Source organism: Lycium ferocissimum, chromosome 4 (assembly GCF_029784015.1).
Source record: "Lycium ferocissimum isolate CSIRO_LF1 chromosome 4, AGI_CSIRO_Lferr_CH_V1, whole genome shotgun sequence".
NCBI lineage: Eukaryota > Viridiplantae > Streptophyta > Magnoliopsida > Solanales > Solanaceae > Lycium > Lycium ferocissimum.
The window spans coordinates 34767980-34789488 of NC_081345.1; the positions used below are offsets into that span (position 1 = coordinate 34767980).

The following is a 21509-nucleotide window of genomic DNA, read 5'->3' on the forward strand; positions in this document are numbered from 1 at the left end:
CAGAATATTGTTTTGCAAATGTGATTTGCAGACCGCTTTGCAATAACGAGTTGTATCCCATACCTCTTTTTCCGGAGAATGCTGTAAAGTTTTGGATGACTTTTGTTTAAAATTAGCACTGATATCTTTAACCAAAAAAATAAAAAAAATTAAAGCACTGATATCACGCCTATTTCTCTTAAGTTGGTACTCTATATATAGTCAACTTTTCAGAAAAGTTTACAGTGACTGTTATACTCCCCGCAAACAAGAGGAAACTCAGAACAACATATCAACAAGTGACATTTTGTACTGTACTTTCACGAATTGTCTGTGTTTTGATTCATTCTGATACATTGCAGTGCAGCAACTGAGCAAAAGCCACCCAAAATTGGATAAACGGCTATATCACAACCTATCACTAAATACCTAAAAAGAATTAGCAGACATCATGTACAAACAGAACGCATTTGCTGCAACCAAACAAAGACAAGCAAGAACATGCTAGTGTTACATAACGCTCAATTTGCGTTAACTGGAAATGCAACCCAACTTGGACGACTTTCTTCATATGTCATCGCTGGAGAATCCAAATTGAAGTCATAGAAAAACTTTAGTAGGCTGAGTTGCTCAAGAAATCTCACGTAATTCACGATGATATTGGCTCATATGGATACGATAGCCATGGGTGCTTTAGAGCCTCTAAGGCAGAAGGCCGCTTCTCTGGGTTAACTTCTAAAAGATGAGCCACAAAATCAATGAAACCTTGATCTCCCATTGGTAATCGATACCTTAAGGATGTCTTTTTGGGTATTAAGTATTCCAATCTGTTCGTTTCCTATAAAAGAAAAGAAGTGGGACGTATTATCCACAAGCTAGTAGCAGAGATCCATGCTTGAAGCAATGTACTGAAGGGAAACAAAGAAGTGGACCTATCTAAAATGGGAGAATTTACATCTTGCACCCAATTATTGTTGACATGTGTATTGTATCCAGTTTTTTTTTTTTTTTTTTTTTTTTTTTTTTTTTTGTTGGCTAAAGTTGCATCCAATTAATTAACTAACTTATATGGAAAACAAAGAATCTGAAGGGTCTCCAGCAACGATGTTTACTAGGGTTGCAGACTCTGAATCACAGTTGAAGTTCCAAGTGTTCAACTCAAGGAAATATTATGTAGATAAAGAACTGCCAAAACCAAAGAACCTTTCACAGATTAATATATGCTGTCCTCAAGACTATGTACATGGACTCGGAAAGAGGTACATATCCTATAAGGATGCAAGTCTCCGGTATGTGAACGCGTTTCTTGCTAAATTTAGCCAATTTGAAGTATCTATATGGAACATCCATGCCATATCATACCCATTGGACATAGGTACAATAAGGTAAAGGATGGATCCATTTTAAATAACCTCCAAATAAATCAAGTGGTTGATACATGAAAACATTGCTCTTAATACGCCACTAGACGTATTGATCTCTTGACGATGAGACATGAGAAAACGGGTGACCACCCCAAAAAAGAAAGGAAACAAAAAACTGAAAAATAGAGTGGAAAAAGAGAGGATACTTTACCTGATTTCGTTCATATAGCATGTGATTTTTGGTGAAATGTTTGTAAGTTTCTCTTCCTTTGACGAGCATCTCTTGGTCAATCGGACCTGTGATACCAATTACCCTAGCAAGTAATGTGGCAGGAGAGTCATTCTGGAAAAGGACCTGCAAACATGGCAAAATACCTATAAAATCCCACTAGTACCTAGATTCAAAACAGAACATCAAACTAAAGTTGGTCAATAGTTTAAAAATGACCATCAAATAATACAAATTTCATTGTAAGCAAATTTCTGACAGTGGCATGCCTAATGTAATTTGATGGAGTCAAGTTACACATTAGGAAACTTTATATTTCATTCAAGCATCAGTATTTCCCTTAATTAGACAACACAAATTTGCATTAACAGTCATAAACAGTTGCTAACACGTGTATTGTTATAATTGTACTCTTGATACCTTTTTTTAAAAAAACTGGTAACTGTATGCTCTTGATACTTCTCTCAAAGCTGAATCTTTCTTGAGCAACTAATATCCAGTTGACAAAATTTTACCTTATCGCAAAAAGAAAATCCCGTTGACAAAGCAAAGGTCAAGCTAATAAGATATGGTTTAAGTTATAGCTCTTATTTCCCGAAAGATAATATAGAAATAAAGTTCTTGAATCTTCACAATGTCGTAGTTCTTATGGAGATTTTCTCTCAGCAGCAAAAGCAATAAGGATAAGGTCTGCGTATACACCGCCCTCCCCAGGCCTCGATTACACTGGGTATGCGGTTGTTGGAAAAGCAGTATCACACCCAAAATCTACAGTACATGCAGCACTATAAAGCTGATAAAGTAAAACACTAAAGATTACTCATCAGGAGCAACAATTCTTCTTACAAGTCGGATATTGATTTCTTCTGATTACTAACATAGGACAGGAGTACAGGACTAAGTAGCGAGATCATGCTGATGTGTTGCTTTTGTCAAATTCATCAATCCAGGAGAAGGGGATAAAAAATGAAAAGGGGAATAAGCACTTCAAGAACTACCAGAATACAAGGCATAATGGACTACAGACCCCAATATAAAATCATGTTGACAATAAATATATAGAGATAATAATAAATATGTGGAGTGCGTAAAGAAAAAACTTACATTGCCCGTGCAAAGTTCTGCCAAGATGCAGCCAAGAGACCAGATATCTATCTTTTTATCATAAGGAAGCCCCAAAATAACTTCTGGTGCGCGGTAGGATCTTGACTGGACATAAGAACAAAGATGATCTGTTTCAAAACAACTGCTACCCAGATCAATTACCTTCACCTCACATCTACTGTAGCTTTTCACCAGTATGTTTTCGGGCTTCAAATCACAATGTATGAGCCCAAGGCCATGCAAGAACTGAAGAGCCTCTAAACACTGAATAGTGATCGACTGCACAACAGATTTATATGACGTTCATTACAGGAGATATCATTAGCATCAAATATCAATAAATATTTTGATCCAACAAACCTGCAGTCTTGGCATGGTAAAGTAAACTTCTCCACCAGATTCTCTGTTGAATTTTTGGAATTCATACAGATTGGCCTTCAGTAGTTCACATACAATTAACAAATGCTCCTGAAAACAGTTATAAGATCAGTGCCAAAATTTCGTGACCAAGAGCTTCTTTAGCTTACATTAAGAATTATACCTAAATGTGAAGTATACAATAGTATTGCATAAGCTCAAGAGGCACATCAAGTGAACTTCAATATTTCTTCTTTCTTCATATTTGATTACGGAAAATATTGTTTCAAACTATGTCATAGTAAGTTTGGCCACAAATATCAATTAGCATCAAGTGTACTGCACAAACTTTTCACTTAGTCAAGTCTTTATCAATTTATTGATAAAAACTCACAAAATCAGCTAGATGCTTAGACATGCTCGCCTCTCTTGAGCAATCAGACTGTATCAGGGTTGAGCTTTACACACTGTCTTAAGTATATTCTCATGGTTCAGAGCAATCTAGTTTTTTCAAGTTAGGGGACAATAAGATGATCTGGGTAACACCATTTTAGTCTGCTGAGAAAACTATGAACTTAAAGTTGCCCTCCTCAACATCCACAAATGCACAAAGAACAAGGTGGGGGAGAAGAGGAAAACTGTGCAATATCATGATTAATCCTGCCGACTATCCTGACAGGAGATTTCTCTACTTTGCTAAGACATTTCGTCGATGTAAAACCAAATGGGGATTCAATATTTATGGAGCTAGCTTTCCAAAGCAGCACTTTTGAGGTTGATAGAGGCACAGAGCATCTCTTTATAATTTATGAAAACAAAAAATCCATTTAACAAAGCAACACTCCCATACAAGAGTTGCACAAAAGATTTTGCAGCAAAAAAATTTCTACTAGCATAAAACAGTAAGATATACAAGAATTTGTAAAACTACAAAAATTTCACTTACTCGGTAATAAAAATAATCATACAACCGAAGTAGGTGGTACTTGTCGGCCGGATCATGCTTGTTAACAAATTTGAGAAGCTTTATCTCATCAAGACTCTGATCAAAAAAATCTTTGTTGTTCTTTATAATCTTAACACAGACATCCATGCCTGTATGAAGATCATGTGCTTGTACTGCTTTGCTGAATGCAGCAGATCCGAGATACTCAGTTACTTGATATCGCCCAGCTATAACTGAATTCAAAACAACCTGGAAACTTTTGTCCTCCTCAAACCCAGTTCTGATTTAAGGGGAAAAAAAAAAAAACAACTTCATTAAACGCCCAAAAAATCCCTCAAAGCCTGAAAAGTAAAAACTATTTGAGGTCAAGAAAATTCAAAACATGTTCATTTTATAAGGGAAAATTCAGAAGATGATAGGATGCATGAAGAGACAACTGTGAAAAGAAAGCTTCTTACTTAAGCTGGAGAAACTTTCCAGGTATAAAGGCAATACATATATGTAGATATTTACAAGACTCGCGTTGCTAATATACGTGTTCCTATGTCACATTCTTTTTATCTATAGATGTGGTGTCCAGACCACTTGCAAGCACCTCGACTAATTCCACAGGGTACCTGTTACCTCCCACCAGCTCAGGTATTGGGTAACTCTGTCCATCAAGGCTTGGATAGATGGGAAGAATCACGTCCTTATTCCACATTCTATCCCGCATATAATAAGACACAGATACCCGCATACCTTAATAGAGGTATTATTTAATACCGATAACCAAACATTGCACTAGTTATGCAGTGATTTTTTTTTTCTGTATACGGCCACGAAACACTATATTATCTTATGTGGGATTTTATGCTGAAATTAATTATTCCAAATCATCAAACAAATGACCCCTTAGTTATGAGCATGTATGCTGAAATTCTCAAAACATAAGCTCCCTCTGACGTCATTAATATATCCTTTCATATCCAGAGGAATATAAGACCATTAGATATAATTTGTCATGATCCCTAGATAATGAAAACTGAATATTTATCTAAATAAAAACATACAAAATCTGCTTTGCAACTTTTTTTCAGCATAAATGAGGTCCAACAAGAGTTTTATAATATTTTAAACTTTTTCCCCATATCTTCAACATAAAATTTCAGCTAAAAATGAGGTCCAACAAGGATTGCAACAATTTAAAGGGCAAATGTCACTTTTAGGCAAATTTTGATGGTTCAGGGTGCATAGGCTGACTTCACCCAGCATGATCAGCCTCCCTCTATCCCTGGGAAGAAAAAAAAAAAAGCCAATCACAGATCTCATGCCAGCATTTACTCTTAGGGAGACTTCGGTTCCACTGGTTTCAGTGATGACTGCTTAACATTACTATGTTGGCAAAGCATGCTAAAAAGTTCTCTGTCTCTATATAGAGCTCAAGATTTGTTAATGACAAGACCCCTGAGAGCAGTGGAAGAGCTTTTCATTGACAAACTATATCTTCCCATCCCTGATAGAGTACATGTTTCTAACGCGTTCAGCAAACAACCTCCCTTATCACAGTTTAAATCTATTCTTGATCAGTGCCTCACTTAAGAAAACCAACATAAGGAGTATCAAAGATGAAGACTGTAACTGCATATATGAAGCAGTTTTCCTTCAGTCTGGAACAATTTCAAACCACTGATTAAAATCAAATAACAGGCATTATGTCCAGTCTAATCCAAAAGAAGCAACAGGAGATTGAACATGCCTGTTTTTCCGATGCACAATCTTAAGTTCGAAAGTTTCAAATTCCTCTTCCTGCGCCATGATCTGCTTTACTTGTTCCTGAACGGCAATTGCTTCCTCATCCTCCTCCAATGACTGCCCAAAACCTTCCTCTCTTGCACTGGCTATTTGGGTGCCCTCTTCATTCTTCACATGCTCCCCTTCTACATAACCATAATTTGAAAAAGATGAAGGGCTAGAATTTACTGATCCTACAGCAATTTTGTTGCTTTCATCTCTTGAGCTCTTGATAGGTGATGACTCATTGCTTTTGCGCCTCAAAGAACCAAGCATGTCATCATTTGCAACCAGACTGTCATGAGCTTCATCGGTGATAATAGCATTGCCCTTGCTTGACCATAAAGATTTACTCGAGCTTGTTTGAATCAACTGCCCATCTCTGGGAAGGGCAAATGAGAATCCTCCATGTAAGTGATTTGTTTGTACAGATCCTCCTTTATCAGTACCCGAGACAAACTTGTCAGATATCTGCTTAGCTATTTTCTCATCTCTGTTTCTTATCTCAGTATAAGGCTTATCTGAATCAGGGGGTATGTGTCTGGCCCCACCAATATTGGCATCATGATCATGGAAGTACCCTATATCTCCCTGACCGCTCCGTCCAACCAAACTTTCGTGGACTTCACTACTGATATCAGCAGTATCGCTGTTAATACCCACACCAATTGACCTAACTGAACCGTGCTGATCACCGTCCACGTAAATGTCATCCAATCGGGGCCTTTCACGCTCATTCAAGGCCCTATCATCCCCTAACATGGCAAGTTCACTTGTTTGGGTAACAAATCCCTGCCAAACAGGTTCTACACACATCAAATTCAGTTCATCTTCATCCATCAACTGTCTGTCGTATTGGGCAATCATGTTAGTTCTCCTATACATTTCAGTTTCACAAAGCACTACAGGATCATCTGAAGGCCCAACTGGGTCAAGATTCTTTGATTGGAAATATCTCTCACCCGATAAGTAGGAATCTTCCTCTGCGAAAGATTGTTCATCATCTTCTTTGTTTTCCCCTCTTTGAGGATCTGGAACACTTCCGTGTACTGTTCCCTTTTCATTATCACTAGGGTAATCAATTTCATGAGCTAAAAACCAGGACTCATCTTCGATAGGTTGTCTCGTATAACCAACATCGTCGTCATCATCGTATTCATCGGAATCCCAATATTCATTGGGAAAGTCAACGCATTCACTCAATCCATCACCAATAGTTGCAAAACCAGAAACAAGCTCAGAAGTGTCCTCAGCAATGCCTTGACTCACAGACAACCAACTGCCTCCACCAATCCTTTTTCCACCTGATGATCAGTTGAACAATGATGATTATTCTACAAGACATCAATCAAATTGACATAGGTAAGTACAAAAACATAAGACAAGGATAAGTAGACAACATCATCAGGTCAAAAAAATTAGAAAGCTACCTCAGAACCCACAATTGTAGAAGACCGGAAAGCTAAGTTTGTGTTGTCTCAAAAGTCTACCGAGTATCTTACATTCAAGAGGCCCTTCCTATTTTCTTTATAGGACGACAATCACAGACAAGATTTTTTCTTGATAACCGAGAAATCCTGGAGCTATGCACGGTTCAAAACACAGTGGAACAATCACAAACAAGATACTTTATTTCCTTTTTATAAGGACAATCAAAAACAAGATTTAGGATGCCCCACATGACAAGCAGCTTATTACCAATACAAATCATCCATCTACCATCAATCTAGGGCAAGATAAGCCAATCGCCAAAATCCTGCCCTCACACCAGCCACAGGAAACAGTACTACAATAGGACAATGATTAAGCAACCTAGGTAAGTATCTTTAATAGTCCTTAATTTAATAAACACTCCTAGAATACATAGGTAGTCAGTACTAAACAAAAATATAAAAGGTTGATGACTTGGAAGAATGTTTTATTCCCTCTAAATTGCATCTTTCTTTTCTTTCCTAATCCGAACAACGCTTTCAGGGCCTCATTTTGTATCACTTCATTATATTTGTGAGATTCGGAGCCATTTAGCAATTTGTGTATGTCCAAGGAACGGGCTAAATATTGTCTAAAAACGACAAGATAAAATTACTGATTAGACAAGCAAACCTGAATTGGTAAGTTCTTGTCCAATGGGAACATCTAGAAATGAACCTATGACATATGTATTGTCACCATTTGTAATCTTTGAGCCAGGTCCATCTCGTTCAAACTTTTCCTCCCAATGAATATTATTGAAGGACTTCTCTTCTGACTTGATTCTAACAGGTGGCAACCTGGGTAGATGTAGTTCTTCTTTCTGGCTCTCAGATATAAAGGAAAAGCCTAAGCCGCTGAAATCTTTTGGTTCACTTTCTGGTGTCTTCCCCAGATACAAAGCTCTTCCCACCTCATCCACTTGCTCTTTAATCGAATTCCTAACAGCATTACCCTCTGTTGTCCTTTTACCTACTTTGTTACCACCAGTAGCAATGTTGTGATCATAACTTGTGAAAACATCTCCTTTGGGGAATGGGAAAACAGTTTTGGCTGAGCAATCTTTCCAAGGCTCGGATGAAAGTTTAGTCGATTCATCACTTTTTGACCTAATAATTACTTCTTTGGACGCCCCATTTAGTTTAATTTGGTGATTAGCCTCTCTGAGTTCACTAGTTTGACTCCTTCCATGCTTTGGTTCCACATTGTCTTTGCTGGTACTTCCAGGCCACGACATTCTATTTTCACCAGAAAAGCTGACATCTTCCCCAGATTTTGCGTTAGCCTTACCACTATCGAAGACCTCAGACGAATTTAACCTCAACTTCCCACTATGCACCAAGCCTGAAAAGTCCTTGGCAGCACTAGTTCCACCATTGTTCTGATACGACAAAAGAGAACCATTACTGGGATCGTAGTTCCACGAGTACATATCAATCATAGTATCCTCGGCATTGTTGTTATGTTCCTTCTTCTTCCCAACATATGCAACATTTTTCAAGTTGCATTCGGAGCCATTTCTCCCAATCCCGCACTCTATCTCCTTAACGATAAGCTCCTTTGAAGTTTCACCGCTGCTCCTCGAACTTGTCTCCTTGAAAACCTCCCCACCATTTCGATAGGTCATACCGAGATTCTCCATAGTTGATTTCCCGCCATTTGCTTCTAATGATCTACTCAGCTCTTTATCCTCTAAAGTAAGCTTCTCGACCACACCATTCAGGTCAGAACATTTATTCAGCTCACCACGCAAAGCAGCCTCCGCCCCTGTAAATTTGTTCTTTCGCAGAAATTCCAGTATCACATCTAATGACGTAGAGTCCGCCATTAATACAATAGAGAACTTAAAAATCTTGCAATAGTCAACTGCTACAAATAATATTCAACCCAACCTGAATAAAAAAACAAAGGAAATAATAAATTTTGAAGTCAATAACAAAAAGTACATAGCAAGTTAAAAACACTATTCAAGAAGTTGACAACACATACATACATAGTTCAGAAAAATACAATTTCAAATGTGGACCAACTTGGGTGTTGATTAACTGAAAAGTACAAATACCCATAAGATGCTTTATGCTATTTGGTCCCAGATAACAGAGGATTGTAGAATCACAAGAAAGCCAGAAATTTCGAGAAAAAAAAATCCTAAAACACAAAGTTGAACATAAGTTCAGTAACAAGAAACAACTTTAACAGTAAAATCTGAATAAAAGTTCCAAAATTTTCTTGAAAACCAAACACCAACAAACCCTAGCTAGATTTTAAGGACACCCATTATTCAAAGATCTCAACTTTTTCCAAACCTAGGAAAAATTGAAGCAAAAAGCCTTTAAAGAGTTCAAATAACTTATACTGGTTAAAAGTGAAAAAACAAGAATTGAAAAGGGTTAAAAGTGGCAAGAATCTTGAAAAGGGTTAAATCATAAAGAGTAAAAAATGCAAACTTACAGATCGAAGGAGAAGGATAAGATATATTGCTGGCATCCAAACAATACCTAATTGATAACATCGTTAACAAAACATCACATTTAACTAAGAAAGAGCTGAATATGGATGCTCCCATTGACATTACAACAAAATGGGAGCATTTTGATTTTGAAGTTTTTTTCTTTTTTCTTCTCTTTGTAGGCTGTTGAATTGTTTATTGTTTATTGGGTGTTAACTAATGCGAAGTGATGTTTTTCGGGGGTGGCTTTTGGCGTAATCCCTTTTCTCTTTTGCTTGGCCGGAGAAAATATTTCAGGACTGGCACGGGGACATGGTTGTCCTATTAAATATTTCATATTTTGAAGGTAAAAGAATCAAATATGTCATCGAACAATTGAAAATGTATAATATCTCGTATTTTTAAATTAAGCCGCACCTATGATTCAACGATCCCGGAAGCAAAAAGGGTGAGTTTAAGTCAAAAAGTCCGACTCAATTCTACAGATGGCACTCGACAGCCAGAGGGACGGACCGTCAATTGATCGACGGCTCATCAAAATGTATCGTCCCCAGGAACGCCATTTTGCAAACTCTCTGGATTTTCTCATACTACTGATAGTGCGGTCTAATCGACAGACCGTTGACACGTCGCTGGACTATCAATGATGCACCGTCAAAATCAGACTCGAACCGTCAAAGCAACTCGACGGGCCGTCAAGTGCTCCGTCAATCCTCCCCGACAGCAATCAGTATAAATATGACACTTTATTCTAGAAAATCACTTTTCACAATTCCAAAGACTTAGCACGAAGGTTCTCTTTTCCATCAATTCAAAACATCAAGGTAAGCCCTTCCAAGTTAATCCTAACATGTATTCATGTAATCTAGTAAGGGTTCATCATTCCTAACCTAGGGTTTTCAGGAAAACCCATCTCAAGGTTCAAAGTTTAATCTTTTGGAATTCTATTACAAGTTTTAGAGCGTTTACAGATATGTAGGGTTTCCATCTAAGTGGGAAATATCATTGTTCTTCCCCACGCCATGTTCTTTCATGATTATACGAAAGCTCATAAAAAAACTAGGGTTCTAGACGTGTTCATGATAACCCTAAGTATATGTACCATGCTATACCATGTTTGTATTAATAATTTGTTATTGTGTTCTTGATACTCCATTTTGGTTATTGAGAATCTATCCACAATCCATGAAAACCCACACTTTGCATTCCATGGGTTCTTAAAAATGCAAGATATGAACTTCTATATTTGGGAAAAGACATGTTTTAACCCCTGAACTTTACTCACTTTAGCAACTAAACTTAACTTATTTTTTTACAACAACTTACGTTTCAATTATTTTCCACCCCAAATACTTATAAAAAAATAAAAAATTAAGAGAGTGAAAAAAAAAAAAAAAGTGGACTTGGCACGTAGCTAAAATTTCCATGGTCATCATGTGTTAATGTGATTGAAGAAGAAAGGGAGAGAGGGTGGATTTCCATGGCTTCTTGGTTGGTTTCCCCGTTTCTTCTTCTTCTTCCCCCCTCCCCCCTCCCCCCGCCACGATCCTCTCCCCCCCCCCCCTCCCCCCCCCCCCCCCCCCCCCCCCGCCACAAGTTTTCTTTTCTTCGCACCCCTTATATACATCCTTCTTCTTCTTCTTCACAAATCCCTTTTCTCTCTATATTCTCATCATTTTTTTCTTTTCATTTTCACCATTTTTTTGTTTCTTGATTTAGATTTTGTTTTCTTTCAAAAATAAAGTTATGGAAGAAATGGGTTTGTTAATAATAATACTAATAATGGCCAACAATAACAACCAAAACAACTAATTTGAACGAATTTAAGTGTAAGTGGGACTAATGGTGGTGGAAGAAATGGGTTTGCTAGAAATGGTGGTGGTTGTGGATGTGGGTATTTTGATTCTCTTTCAAAAATAAAGTTATGGAAGAAATGGGTTTGCTAATAATGGTGGTGGAAGAAATGGGTTTGCTAATAATGGTGGTGGAAGAAATGGGTTTGCTAGAAATGGTCTTGGTTGTGGATGTGGGTTAAAGATGGTGGTGGTGATTTTTTTTTCTTTAAGGAATTTGATGAAATTTGGTGGGGAGATGATGGTGGTGGTGGTGGGTGTGGGTTAAAGATGATGGTGATGATTTTTTTTAAGGGCGACATTTTTGCGGCGGCGGATTATCGGCGGGCGGACGGCGGCGGCGGCGGTGGCATATAAAAATAGGGTGAGGATGAGGAGAAAGAAGAAGAAAGAGAAAGAAAAAAAATAATAACAAAATAAAAAATGATATGTTGGTAATTTTGACATAGCAACGACGTGGCAATGATGTGGCATTGAAGTGGCAATGACATGGCGCGAGTGTAATACACCTCCCATTTGAGAGTGGTATTATTTTTTTAGGGTGGAAAACAATTAAAACGTAAGTTGTTAAGGTAAAAAAATAGAAGTTAAGTTTAGTTGCTAAAGTGAGTTTTTTCATGCCAAAGTTCGTTAAAACATGTCTTTTCTCTTTATATTTTCATGAAATATTACATGCATCTATGTTTTCACACAAGTTATACTATGTACTTATATACATGCTATACTATACTCACGAATCATGTTTACAAGCCATGTGGTTTGCTCAGTCGCATGCAGTCAGGCATCGAGTGTTGTGTTACGGCCAGACCATGATTCGGGGCGTGACAAAATGACTTATTTATGCCACTCGTCAATAATTTAGCCCATTAATACCATCACTGTTACAAAATGACTCGTTTATGTCATCGCCGTTATAAAATGGGTCAGATTCTTTAATTAATTTGGGATTAAAAATTGGATTGGTTTCATTAAACAGCGTGGACATCTAATTGGAGGTTATATATATTGTAAACCCGACGTTAATGAAAATGGCATGACTAACCATTTTGTATGAGCCATTTTGTAACTACATGAATGAGCACTATTATTATAAGGAAAATATTTTAGTTTTTGAGCCTTTTTCCACACTATTATTATAAGGAATAATAGTAATTTCTACCACTATTAGCAGTAAATTTTTTAAAATCCTTTTTTTATAAAGAAAATATGATTTTATAATTCAAGTATAATGTTTTCTATAATTTTAAATATATATGATTTCATCTCAAAATAATCTAAACAATGAATCTTCAAATTTTAAAAAAATTATATATATTGATATTTGTATTTTAGGATGGATAATTCTTCCTAACGGGGGTGTTAATTTCCATTCTAATCGGTCTTATGGGGCCGTAAACTCAAATTAATCAGAAAGATTGCACATTGAATGAAAAATAAAAAATATTCATTGCTTTTTAATAACAAAAGGAAATAGAAATTCAAAAACAAGAAAAATATTGTATATTATGTGGGTGACAGAACAAAGTGTAAGGTTTATGTCGCCTGCATGACCACATCAAGGTGCCAACTGCCAAATCTATAGGTATCCGTTAGGTTATCTCGTTACTTGTAATTTTTTTTTAATGCACGGCCTTAACAATTGACTAAAGGGTTATTTGATCAAATTATTCGTGTTTATTCTTTGATCTCAATTTAATATTATTTTATTTTTCACTATATTAATCTCTCTCCATATTAATTGAGTTAGGGTAAATATGAAAGCTAATTTATATTAATTGTATCTTGATTTTCTAACATTAAAACTATTTTGAACTATCTATTTTTAGTAAGGACGATAAGTAAAGCGGATGGATGGAGTATTTTTTTGTAACTCAACCTTTGTCACTCCCAAAGCATGAAAACATATTAATCAAAGTTAAGGTACATAATAGTGGATTATGAATCCTTAATGGAAGAGCAAAATGTCTTATTGATTTAAAATTATTATAAAGATTAATATATTGTGTATATATTATTATAAATTTTTTGTATATAATTTGTTGGTTTGATTCGGCTTTTTCTTTCGTTGTGTTTAACAGAAACAAACTAAACCAAATCAAATATTATCGTTTTTTCAAAATTAACCAAAATCAAATCCAAACAACTATCGGTTTATTTAATCAATTTTATTCGATTTTCGGTTTGAATCTGGTTTGTAATCAAACCGTGAGCACCTCTATTTCCACTCATATAAATGGCAAAATACATAGACAACCTCTTAAATTTGTTAATAAAATTTATTTAGACATTCAAACTACGACAAATTTTAATTGAACACCACACCTGATAAAGTGTTTACATTACACTTTCGACTCAAATTTTGGGCAAGCTTTTTATACATGATCTCAACCGCCTAATACTAGATAAGTTAATCACCAAAATATGTCACCTCTGTTGTTTTGATCTCAATTTTTTTAAACCAGAAGCACATGACAATGTCCCAATGTTTCAATTTTACAATGTGGACATCCTAGTGTATTTCTTTTCCAAGAAAGCAAAGCATTGAATGATGGAAGTTCATTACCAGCCTCTCTTCCCCGCGCTAATGCATAACAGAAAACAACCCATACTTCTCTGCTAATTTCCCACATGGAACACAAAAACCTCCAAAATATAGAACAAGATAACATAGAAAAACAACTTACATAAAAAACCTCAAAAATGGGGTCTCTTCCACAAACATCATTAAACCAATGCACTCTCCAATCCCAAAATCAAGAATCAATAATAGACTCAACTCATCTCCTTAACCTCTTCAAATCCCAACAAAATTACCTCAATCATTTCTTTCAAAATCTTGATCTTTCTCAAACTCTAACATTCACCCAAACACTCCTTAATTCCAAAGGCACAATCTTTTTCACAGGTGTAGGTAAATCAGGCTTTGTGGCACAAAAAATCTCACAAACCCTCATTTCTCTTGGAATAAAATCTGGGTTTTTATCCCCTGTGGATGCCCTACATGGAGATATAGGAATCTTGGGTTTTAATGATATTTTGGTTATGTTTAGTAAGAGTGGAAATACAGAAGAATTGTTAAGGCTTGTACCCTGTGCTAAGGCTAAAGGGGTGTATTTGATTTGTGTGACTTCTGTAAAGGTGAATTCTTTGATTGGTTTGTGTGATATGAATGTGCATTTGCCTCTTGAGAGAGAATTGTGTCCTTTTGATTTGGCACCTGTTACATCTACTGCAATTCAGATGGTTTTTGGGGATACCGTGGCGATTGCTTTGATGGGGCAAGGAATTTGAGCAGAGGAGAGTATGCGGCGAATCATCCTGCTGGGAGGATCGGGAAAAGCTTGATCTTTGAGGTGATTGATATAAATACTATGTCTTCCTTTTTGATGTTTGTTTGTGAAAATGTGAAATGTGGGATAGATTTAATAGGCATTTGGACATGAATTTGGTCATATTTGAACAAAAAGTAGCATTTGAAGTTAAGTTGAAAAGGGGTATTTGGACATGAAGTTGTGTTTGGACATGCATTTCACTAGAAAATTTGTTGAAGGTTTGCGAGGGAAAAAATATGTTTACTTGAAAAAGTGGTTACAACCAGTTTTCAAACTTAAAAATCTCAACTTTAAGTTGGAGTGACAAATTGGCCACAATGTGTAACAAACAGTTTTTTGCAAAAAAAGCAAAAAAAAAAAATTGGATGTCTAAACGGGCCATTATTTTGATTTCCAAGAATGCTCAGCAAAATCTGGGCTAGTTAATGTTTAAAACTGAGTATCTTGATGGCATTGTCTCTTGTCTTAGTGGGTAAGTTCGTTGGTGTGTTCAACTTGCATAAGAATGCTATGAACAGGAGGTATGTTCAAGCTTGTTCCACCCCTTACGTTTGTCCCTTGTTGGGGTGCCTTGAAAAGGAGCTTCGTAATGAAGATTCTGTTTTCTATAATGTGTCTTGGTACCTCTAGTTTTAGAAAACCTTTAATTTGTCTTAGAAGACAGAATTTTGAGTATCTTTTCTAAGGAACGTGGATATAGAGATTCATATTTCTGATCTGTAGTGGTTGGGGATTGAGGAGTAATAGTAGTAACTGTTGTTGTATTAAGTACAAGTATTGGTTGACTGTTGTTTAGAAGCTATCGAGTCTTAATGCTTGAGCTTAGTTACATGCTAAAGCAACCTAGGCAGTTATGCACAATTGCAATTAGTTGAAGCTAAACATGTTGGATAATGGGTAATACAAGTTTCTCGGACTTCTTGTATTCTAGCGTCTTGCTTGTTTGCTCTGATAAATACCAACAATTCTGCATCAATTCTTGAAAAGATGCCTAAATCCACTTGCTTTCCCTTGAGATGATTGGATAAAGAAGGTGTATTAATAGGCTAGCTTATTGTTACCTTTCAGCGATCTGCTAAGAATTGGATCAAAAGTGCGCATCTTGATAAGTCAAAGTTGAATCTTGACTTGTAGAAACTACAACTCATTGGGTAAATTGAGAACTTATACTGCTGAATTCGATTGCTTAAGGACTTGTTAGGCCCGAGCTTATCATCGTAGTTATTTTGTAGTTGGGAGGTAAACGTTTGGTTGATTGACAGATCGCTTTGCAGGTGAGAGATGTGATGAAGAAGAAAGAAGAGCTTCCAATATGCAGGGAACAAGATCTTATTATGGATCAACTAGTAGAGCTGACCAGTAAAGGATGCGGGTGCCTCCTTGTTATTGATGATGGGTTTCATCTACTAGGCACATTCACTGATGGTGATTTACGTCGGACATTGAAAGCTAGTGGGGAAGGGATCTTCAAGCTTATGGTAGGAGATATGTGCAACAGGTAACTTCTGGCTTATGTATCTATCGAACATGTATTCCATTGGTATGTCAGTTCCACTAAAAACCTGCCCACGGAAAAGAGGAAAAGAAGAGAGAGAGAAAGAGAATAAGTTCCAGAAGGAGGCACCCAATGACAGAAAGGGGAAAAAAATATGTATATTTTTCTTGTTTATTTCTTGTTAATTTTTTATGACATTTAAAAGAATAAATTTTCTTGTTAATTTTTCGTTTTATTATTCTTGTCTTCTCGAGTCTTGGCTGGAAACTTTTCCCTAGCAATGCATGTACTGCCATCGTTGAAATGTCAAATGTGATTAACTATCATGGTTCGTGAATACTGTTGGTATTAGGACTCTCGCTAACACGAATTGTTTGGAAAGATTTTTAACTTTGTGGTTTGAGTAAATGTATAGGGGCAGGTGCTGTATTCCTTAGGGGTAAACTTATGATACTAGCATCATTCTCTTTTTACAAAACAATCAGTAGCATTTTCTTCTCATGAGAAGCTCAAGTCTTTTTCCTAAAGGTTCTCCGGACTATTATAGGATTGGTCAAAGTTTGTTATTATACTATTTGAAAAACTTTAGATCACAAACATTAGAAATGAAAGAGAAATAACTGATATTTCAAGGACTCTCAGCTTTAAGGACACTGGCGACAACTGCCTCCAGTGTGCCCCATGTGAATAACCATGCTTGTACATGTTAGTAGCAGTTGAGGCCTTGATTCCGTCAAAATATGTGGTTCTAGTGGGCAAAGTAGGCATAAAAATTGCCAAGTTTGGTTCTTTTACGAATTTAGAAGTTTGTAGTAGGTTGCAGTTTTAGAGCAGCAGAGCAGGAGCGACTCTACTGAACTCTGTTTCCTTCCCTCAGTCTGTTTCCTTCCCTCAGTTAAAAAGCACAGGAAGTTGAAATTCTCAACATGGAGTCATTGCTTTATTTTGAACGGAATAGGGTCAGATTTGCCCTTGTACTCTCACAAATAAGCTATGTTTGCCCTTCTTTTCAACATATTTTCCCTTGTCATCCATCTTTAGGGCTACATTTTCCCTTGTACTCTCAAAAAAAGCCATATTTACCCCTACTCCATCAAAATCCCCATGTCCCCCCTTAATTTTCGTACGTGGAGCCTACATGGCATATTTGTTTCCCTAATGAAATCTGATCACCATTTTAATTATTTTAACCCGCCCACCCAATTAAAGCCGACCTACCAACCAAAATAAACCCAACTCCCCGCTTGTACGCTGTGAATGGCTTGGATACTTGGTTTCTTCTGCACTATGTAGCTCCTTGCTATGATACTTGAGCTTTGCAGTTCGTTTGTCAATGTGATTCCACTAAGTACCTGACAGCAATCAATTCGTTATAGGTTCATAAGTTTACCTCAATATTGAAGAGAATTTGGTAGGGTCCAAAGATGATGGGTCTGTGTGGTGTTCACTAAAGATTGAAGTAATTGATGATACAGCATTGATTGATATCTCTCAAGTTGAAAAAAGTTGCCCAGGTGATAAAAAAAATCAGGGGTTTTGATGGGAAATAAGGAAGAAATAGAATGCAAATCATCAACTGGAAAAAGAGAAGGGAGAAAAAAATCGTGGCAAGAAAAGCAACAGGTAGGAATGTGCCAGAAGCCAAAGAATGAATGTGCCCATTTCTGATGGCCGTAAAAGGAAAGTAGGAGTAGAGAAAAGAGTTTATTGTAGAAAGGAGTTGGAAAATTTGAGGTTTATCGGAATGGAAGGACAGAGGAAAATGTGGGTTGAGGTGTACTGTGGGCTGGTGATACTCTGCAGAAGGAGTACGATGACCTCGTTGATCGGGTTTATTTTGGTTGGTGATAATGTGGGGAATTTGGTTTTATTTTGGTTGGTGGGTCGGGTGGGCGGGTTAAAATAATTAAAACGGTGGTCAGACTTAATTTGGAAAAAAATATGCCACGTAGGAAAATTAAGGTGGGACATGGGGATTTAACGGAGTAGGGGTAAATATGGCTTTTTTTAAGTACAAGGGCAAATATGGCCCTAAAGTAGGATGACAAGGGCCAATATTTTGAAAAGTATAACGAAGAGCAAATCTAGCTTATTTGTGAGAGTACAAGGGTAAATCTGACCCTTTTCCGTATTTTGAACAAAGATTCTTTTACTTGAGCATGATCCTGCATGTATCACACACCCTATCTGATTTAACTTCTATCCGCCTCAAACATGAGTAATTGTTACTTGTCCTGGTACTTCATATTTTCTTATGAAGTACTAAGATGATTTTATAGATCAGCATTGTGAGCATGGTTAAATTAACATTAGATATTTACTGAGGTTTTTAGGTCTGTTTCCGACTTCCTTCAGATGAATACGCACTTTTGTGATATTAATTTTTTTTTTTTTGTTTTTTTTGTTTTTTTGCTCTACGAGTTAGTGCTGTCTTGTTTGTGCTATCAAAGTCTGATGGGGTCTTTTGACTTGCCACACAAGTGCAATGAGTTGCGTTTTGGTTCTGCCCTTAAAGCCCATTGTTGATCAGATTTTCTCTGCCCGTCACTAGTGGTAATAGTTTATCATATTGCATAATCTTCTCATCCTTTTCATGTTGAATAAATTCATGGATAATTGACTCGAAAAGGAACTGGGACTGTCAAGAAGGTTGACTACAAAAATGTCCTTTCATTACCTAAGAAACAACAAACTGTTGGCAATAATCAAGTCTTTCCCCTGAGAATATATATTCCTATAAATTCAGTTCCCTTTCATCATCTCACCATCATATTATTCTTTGTCCAACGTTGATCTGGTACAATGTTGAGAAAAGTTCTATGGTCACATAAATACTGTTAGTTTATTAGACAACTATTCTGGCCGATCTTAGCATTGGAGTCTTCTTAGGATTGCCATCTCAAGCATTAAAGATGGAGATTTTCCCTTGAGGTTATCATAATTGGAGTACTAGTTTATCTAATATTATTGGGAAGGAAGACATACCATTTTAAAATTTTCTTATAGGAAACACTACGAGATAAGTAATTGCCTTTTTGTGGAAAAAACTGTAGTACTATTTATGTTTGTGATCTTGTTGGGTAAGTCATTTTTACAACTTGTTTGGTGTTACAGGAAACCAAGGACAATTGGTCCTGATGCAATGGCAGTAGAAGCAATGCAGAAAATGGAGTCTCCACCATCTCCAGTTCAATTCTTGCCAGTCATTGATCATGACAATGTCTTGATTGGTATCGTTACATTACACGGACTGGTCTCAGCAAGCTTGTGAAGTTATGCCAATGTCACACTCTTTCTCCCTCATTAGTTGAGTCATTTATTCGTCGCACATTTTTGGTTTCTTTTTCACGCTTATTAAGCAGAGGATTTGCTTAATGTAACACTGGTCATGTTATTACATGTACTGTTAGGCCTAGTGGAAGAACCCAAAAACACATTGAAATTTCTTGAGTTTTTTCACAGACTAAAAACATAACACCTATGCGTCAGTTCAAACAAGTTAGGATCGGCTAATTCATCGTAAAGCGACTAGTTTTCCGCAACCCTCATCCTTTATCGGGGCTTAGGACTGGCAATGCTAGCAGGTTGAGACCAGCTAGCTCTAGTGAGGTAACTAAAGTTTGTCACTTAAGCAACAGCTAACCCTCTATTGTTCCCCATAGAAGTTTAAAGTTTCATTATCGTCGTACCTAAAGTTGTTGTTCCTTTTGACACCTTCAGGTCCTCATCACTCTCAAAGCGGAGAAAACAGAAAAGTTCTAGGTGGGGTTGGCAGAGGAGAAAAACTGGATGCTGAGCTTTAATTATTCTTCTAAAAACAGGAAAGCTGAAATAAAGAGTTGGAACAGGACAGATTTACCTTGCAACAAGGACCCCTTGAAAAATATACATTGTGTATATAGGTAAAATTACATTTATGAAAAAGTGTTAGTGTGTGTCTATACTTGACATTAGGAAATTTTTTATAGCAAGGATAAAGGAGGTTGAAAATTTATGTATGTACTTTAATGTCCGGGTTACTTGTACCACTTTGTTTTATCATTTTTAATAATTTAAATCCTATTGGTGAAAATTCTCACGATTCCTGCATTGAAGTACAATTACATATTGGGATAGCATTGGCTGTTTACCCTCAGGGCTTAGCTCAAATGGCAAAGCTTGAGGGATTTGTGATTTAGGTCACAAGTTTGACTCTCCGCCATGTGAACTAATCATGCTATTTAAATAGAGAGGGATAGAGAGACGGCCACATTATCTCCGAGTACCGAAGGCTACTATTAGTCCCTAAGGGTTGGCCCAGAATTGTTTCCACTCTTCTTTCTCTATTTTTCTTTTTGTTTGAGATGGTGAGTTTACCTTGTGTGGGAAGGGGACCTCTTTGTCTCCATCAACCTCGCCCCTGATGGTGACCATCTCTTATCAAAGACAAATACGGAAAGGGAAAGGGAAAGGCAAATTCACAACCAAGTATAGAATGGAATGTTGTGGAATCATCAGTAGTTAAATTGCTTAACAAGTTTCACAAGTCTTCAAGCCTTTTGTGTTGCTTCTTGATATAGCCTAGTCGGATTTGACAGCATTTAGAGCATAAAACGTCGAAATTTCGTAAATTTACTTGTGATGATGCATTTCTAGAACAAAACAACAAATAGAAAGTGACATTAAGAAGGATTCATAAGTGACAACATGTTACATACAAGAAATGAATGAATAAAAATAACAAAAAGAATACTCTGTGTGGGTGTATATATATATATATATACTAGTTTCTCGACACGTGCGTCGCATGTGTATGTCGAGTCATATTATATATGGTTTTATAAAATAATATCAATATTATTAAAATAGAGTAAATAAGTTTACATAACAAAATAAAGTACAAGTTTCTTTGAGTGACCAATATGGGTCGTCGTAAAGTGAATTGTTATATTTGTTTAGGTCAAGATGATTGGATATCAGTCCATAAAATATGATATTCCCTTCGTCCCAATTTATGTGGTACCGTTTGACTTGACACATAGTTTAAGAAAGAAAGGAAGACTTTGAAATTTGTGGTCCTAAACAAGCCTTAGATATTTGAGTGGCTTTAAATTATTTCATAAAGTTAAATTATTTCTAAATATAAAAAGGTGACATTCTTTTTAGGATAGACTAAAAA

General features: G+C 36.5%; 1 protein-coding gene, 1 long non-coding RNA gene and 1 pseudogene across 3 annotated transcripts; 1 reads left to right on the forward strand and 2 right to left on the reverse strand.

Moving 5' to 3' along the window:
- Window positions 1–258: 258 nt before the first annotated feature.
- LOC132052514 (uncharacterized) lies at window positions 259–9998 on the reverse strand. 2 transcript variants are annotated; one of them, XM_059444089.1, is made up of 8 exons: window positions 9721–9998; window positions 7856–9114; window positions 5718–7056; window positions 3980–4259; window positions 3037–3144; window positions 2677–2955; window positions 1555–1698; window positions 259–817 (listed from the first exon to the last, which is right to left on the reverse strand). In XM_059444089.1, exons 2-8 carry the CDS (start codon window positions 9048–9050, stop codon window positions 629–631), a joined length of 3534 nt encoding a protein of 1177 aa, XP_059300072.1. In that variant the 5' UTR covers window positions 9051–9114; window positions 9721–9998; the 3' UTR covers window positions 259–628. The 2 variants fall into 2 exon arrangements, with proteins under 2 accessions (XP_059300072.1, XP_059300071.1); XM_059444088.1 differs by having other exon boundaries at window positions 9674–9998.
- A 3985-nt stretch (window positions 9999–13983) lies between these two features.
- On the forward strand, window positions 13984–19766 carry LOC132052516 (probable arabinose 5-phosphate isomerase; annotated as a pseudogene).
- LOC132052517 (uncharacterized) lies at window positions 19402–20456 on the reverse strand. Its single transcript, XR_009413999.1, has 2 exons — window positions 20064–20456; window positions 19402–19650 (listed from the first exon to the last, which is right to left on the reverse strand). It is a non-coding gene; the product is annotated as an uncharacterized LOC132052517 (long non-coding RNA).
- Window positions 20457–21509: the final 1053 nt, after the last annotated feature.

Bases quoted from the DNA above. Each gene is read 5' to 3' on its own strand.
- LOC132052514 (XM_059444089.1), bottom strand. From the start codon at position 9,050: ATGGCGGACTCTACGTCATTAGATGTGATACTGGAATTTCTGCGAAAG. The intron at 3,145-3,979 runs GTAAGTGAAATT...AACTGTTTTCAG, and splicing joins ATGATTATTTTTATTACCGA to GAGCATTTGTTAATTGTATG. The intron at 2,956-3,036 runs GTTTGTTGGATC...TCTGTTGTGCAG, and splicing joins TTACCATGCCAAGACTGCAG to TCGATCACTATTCAGTGTTT.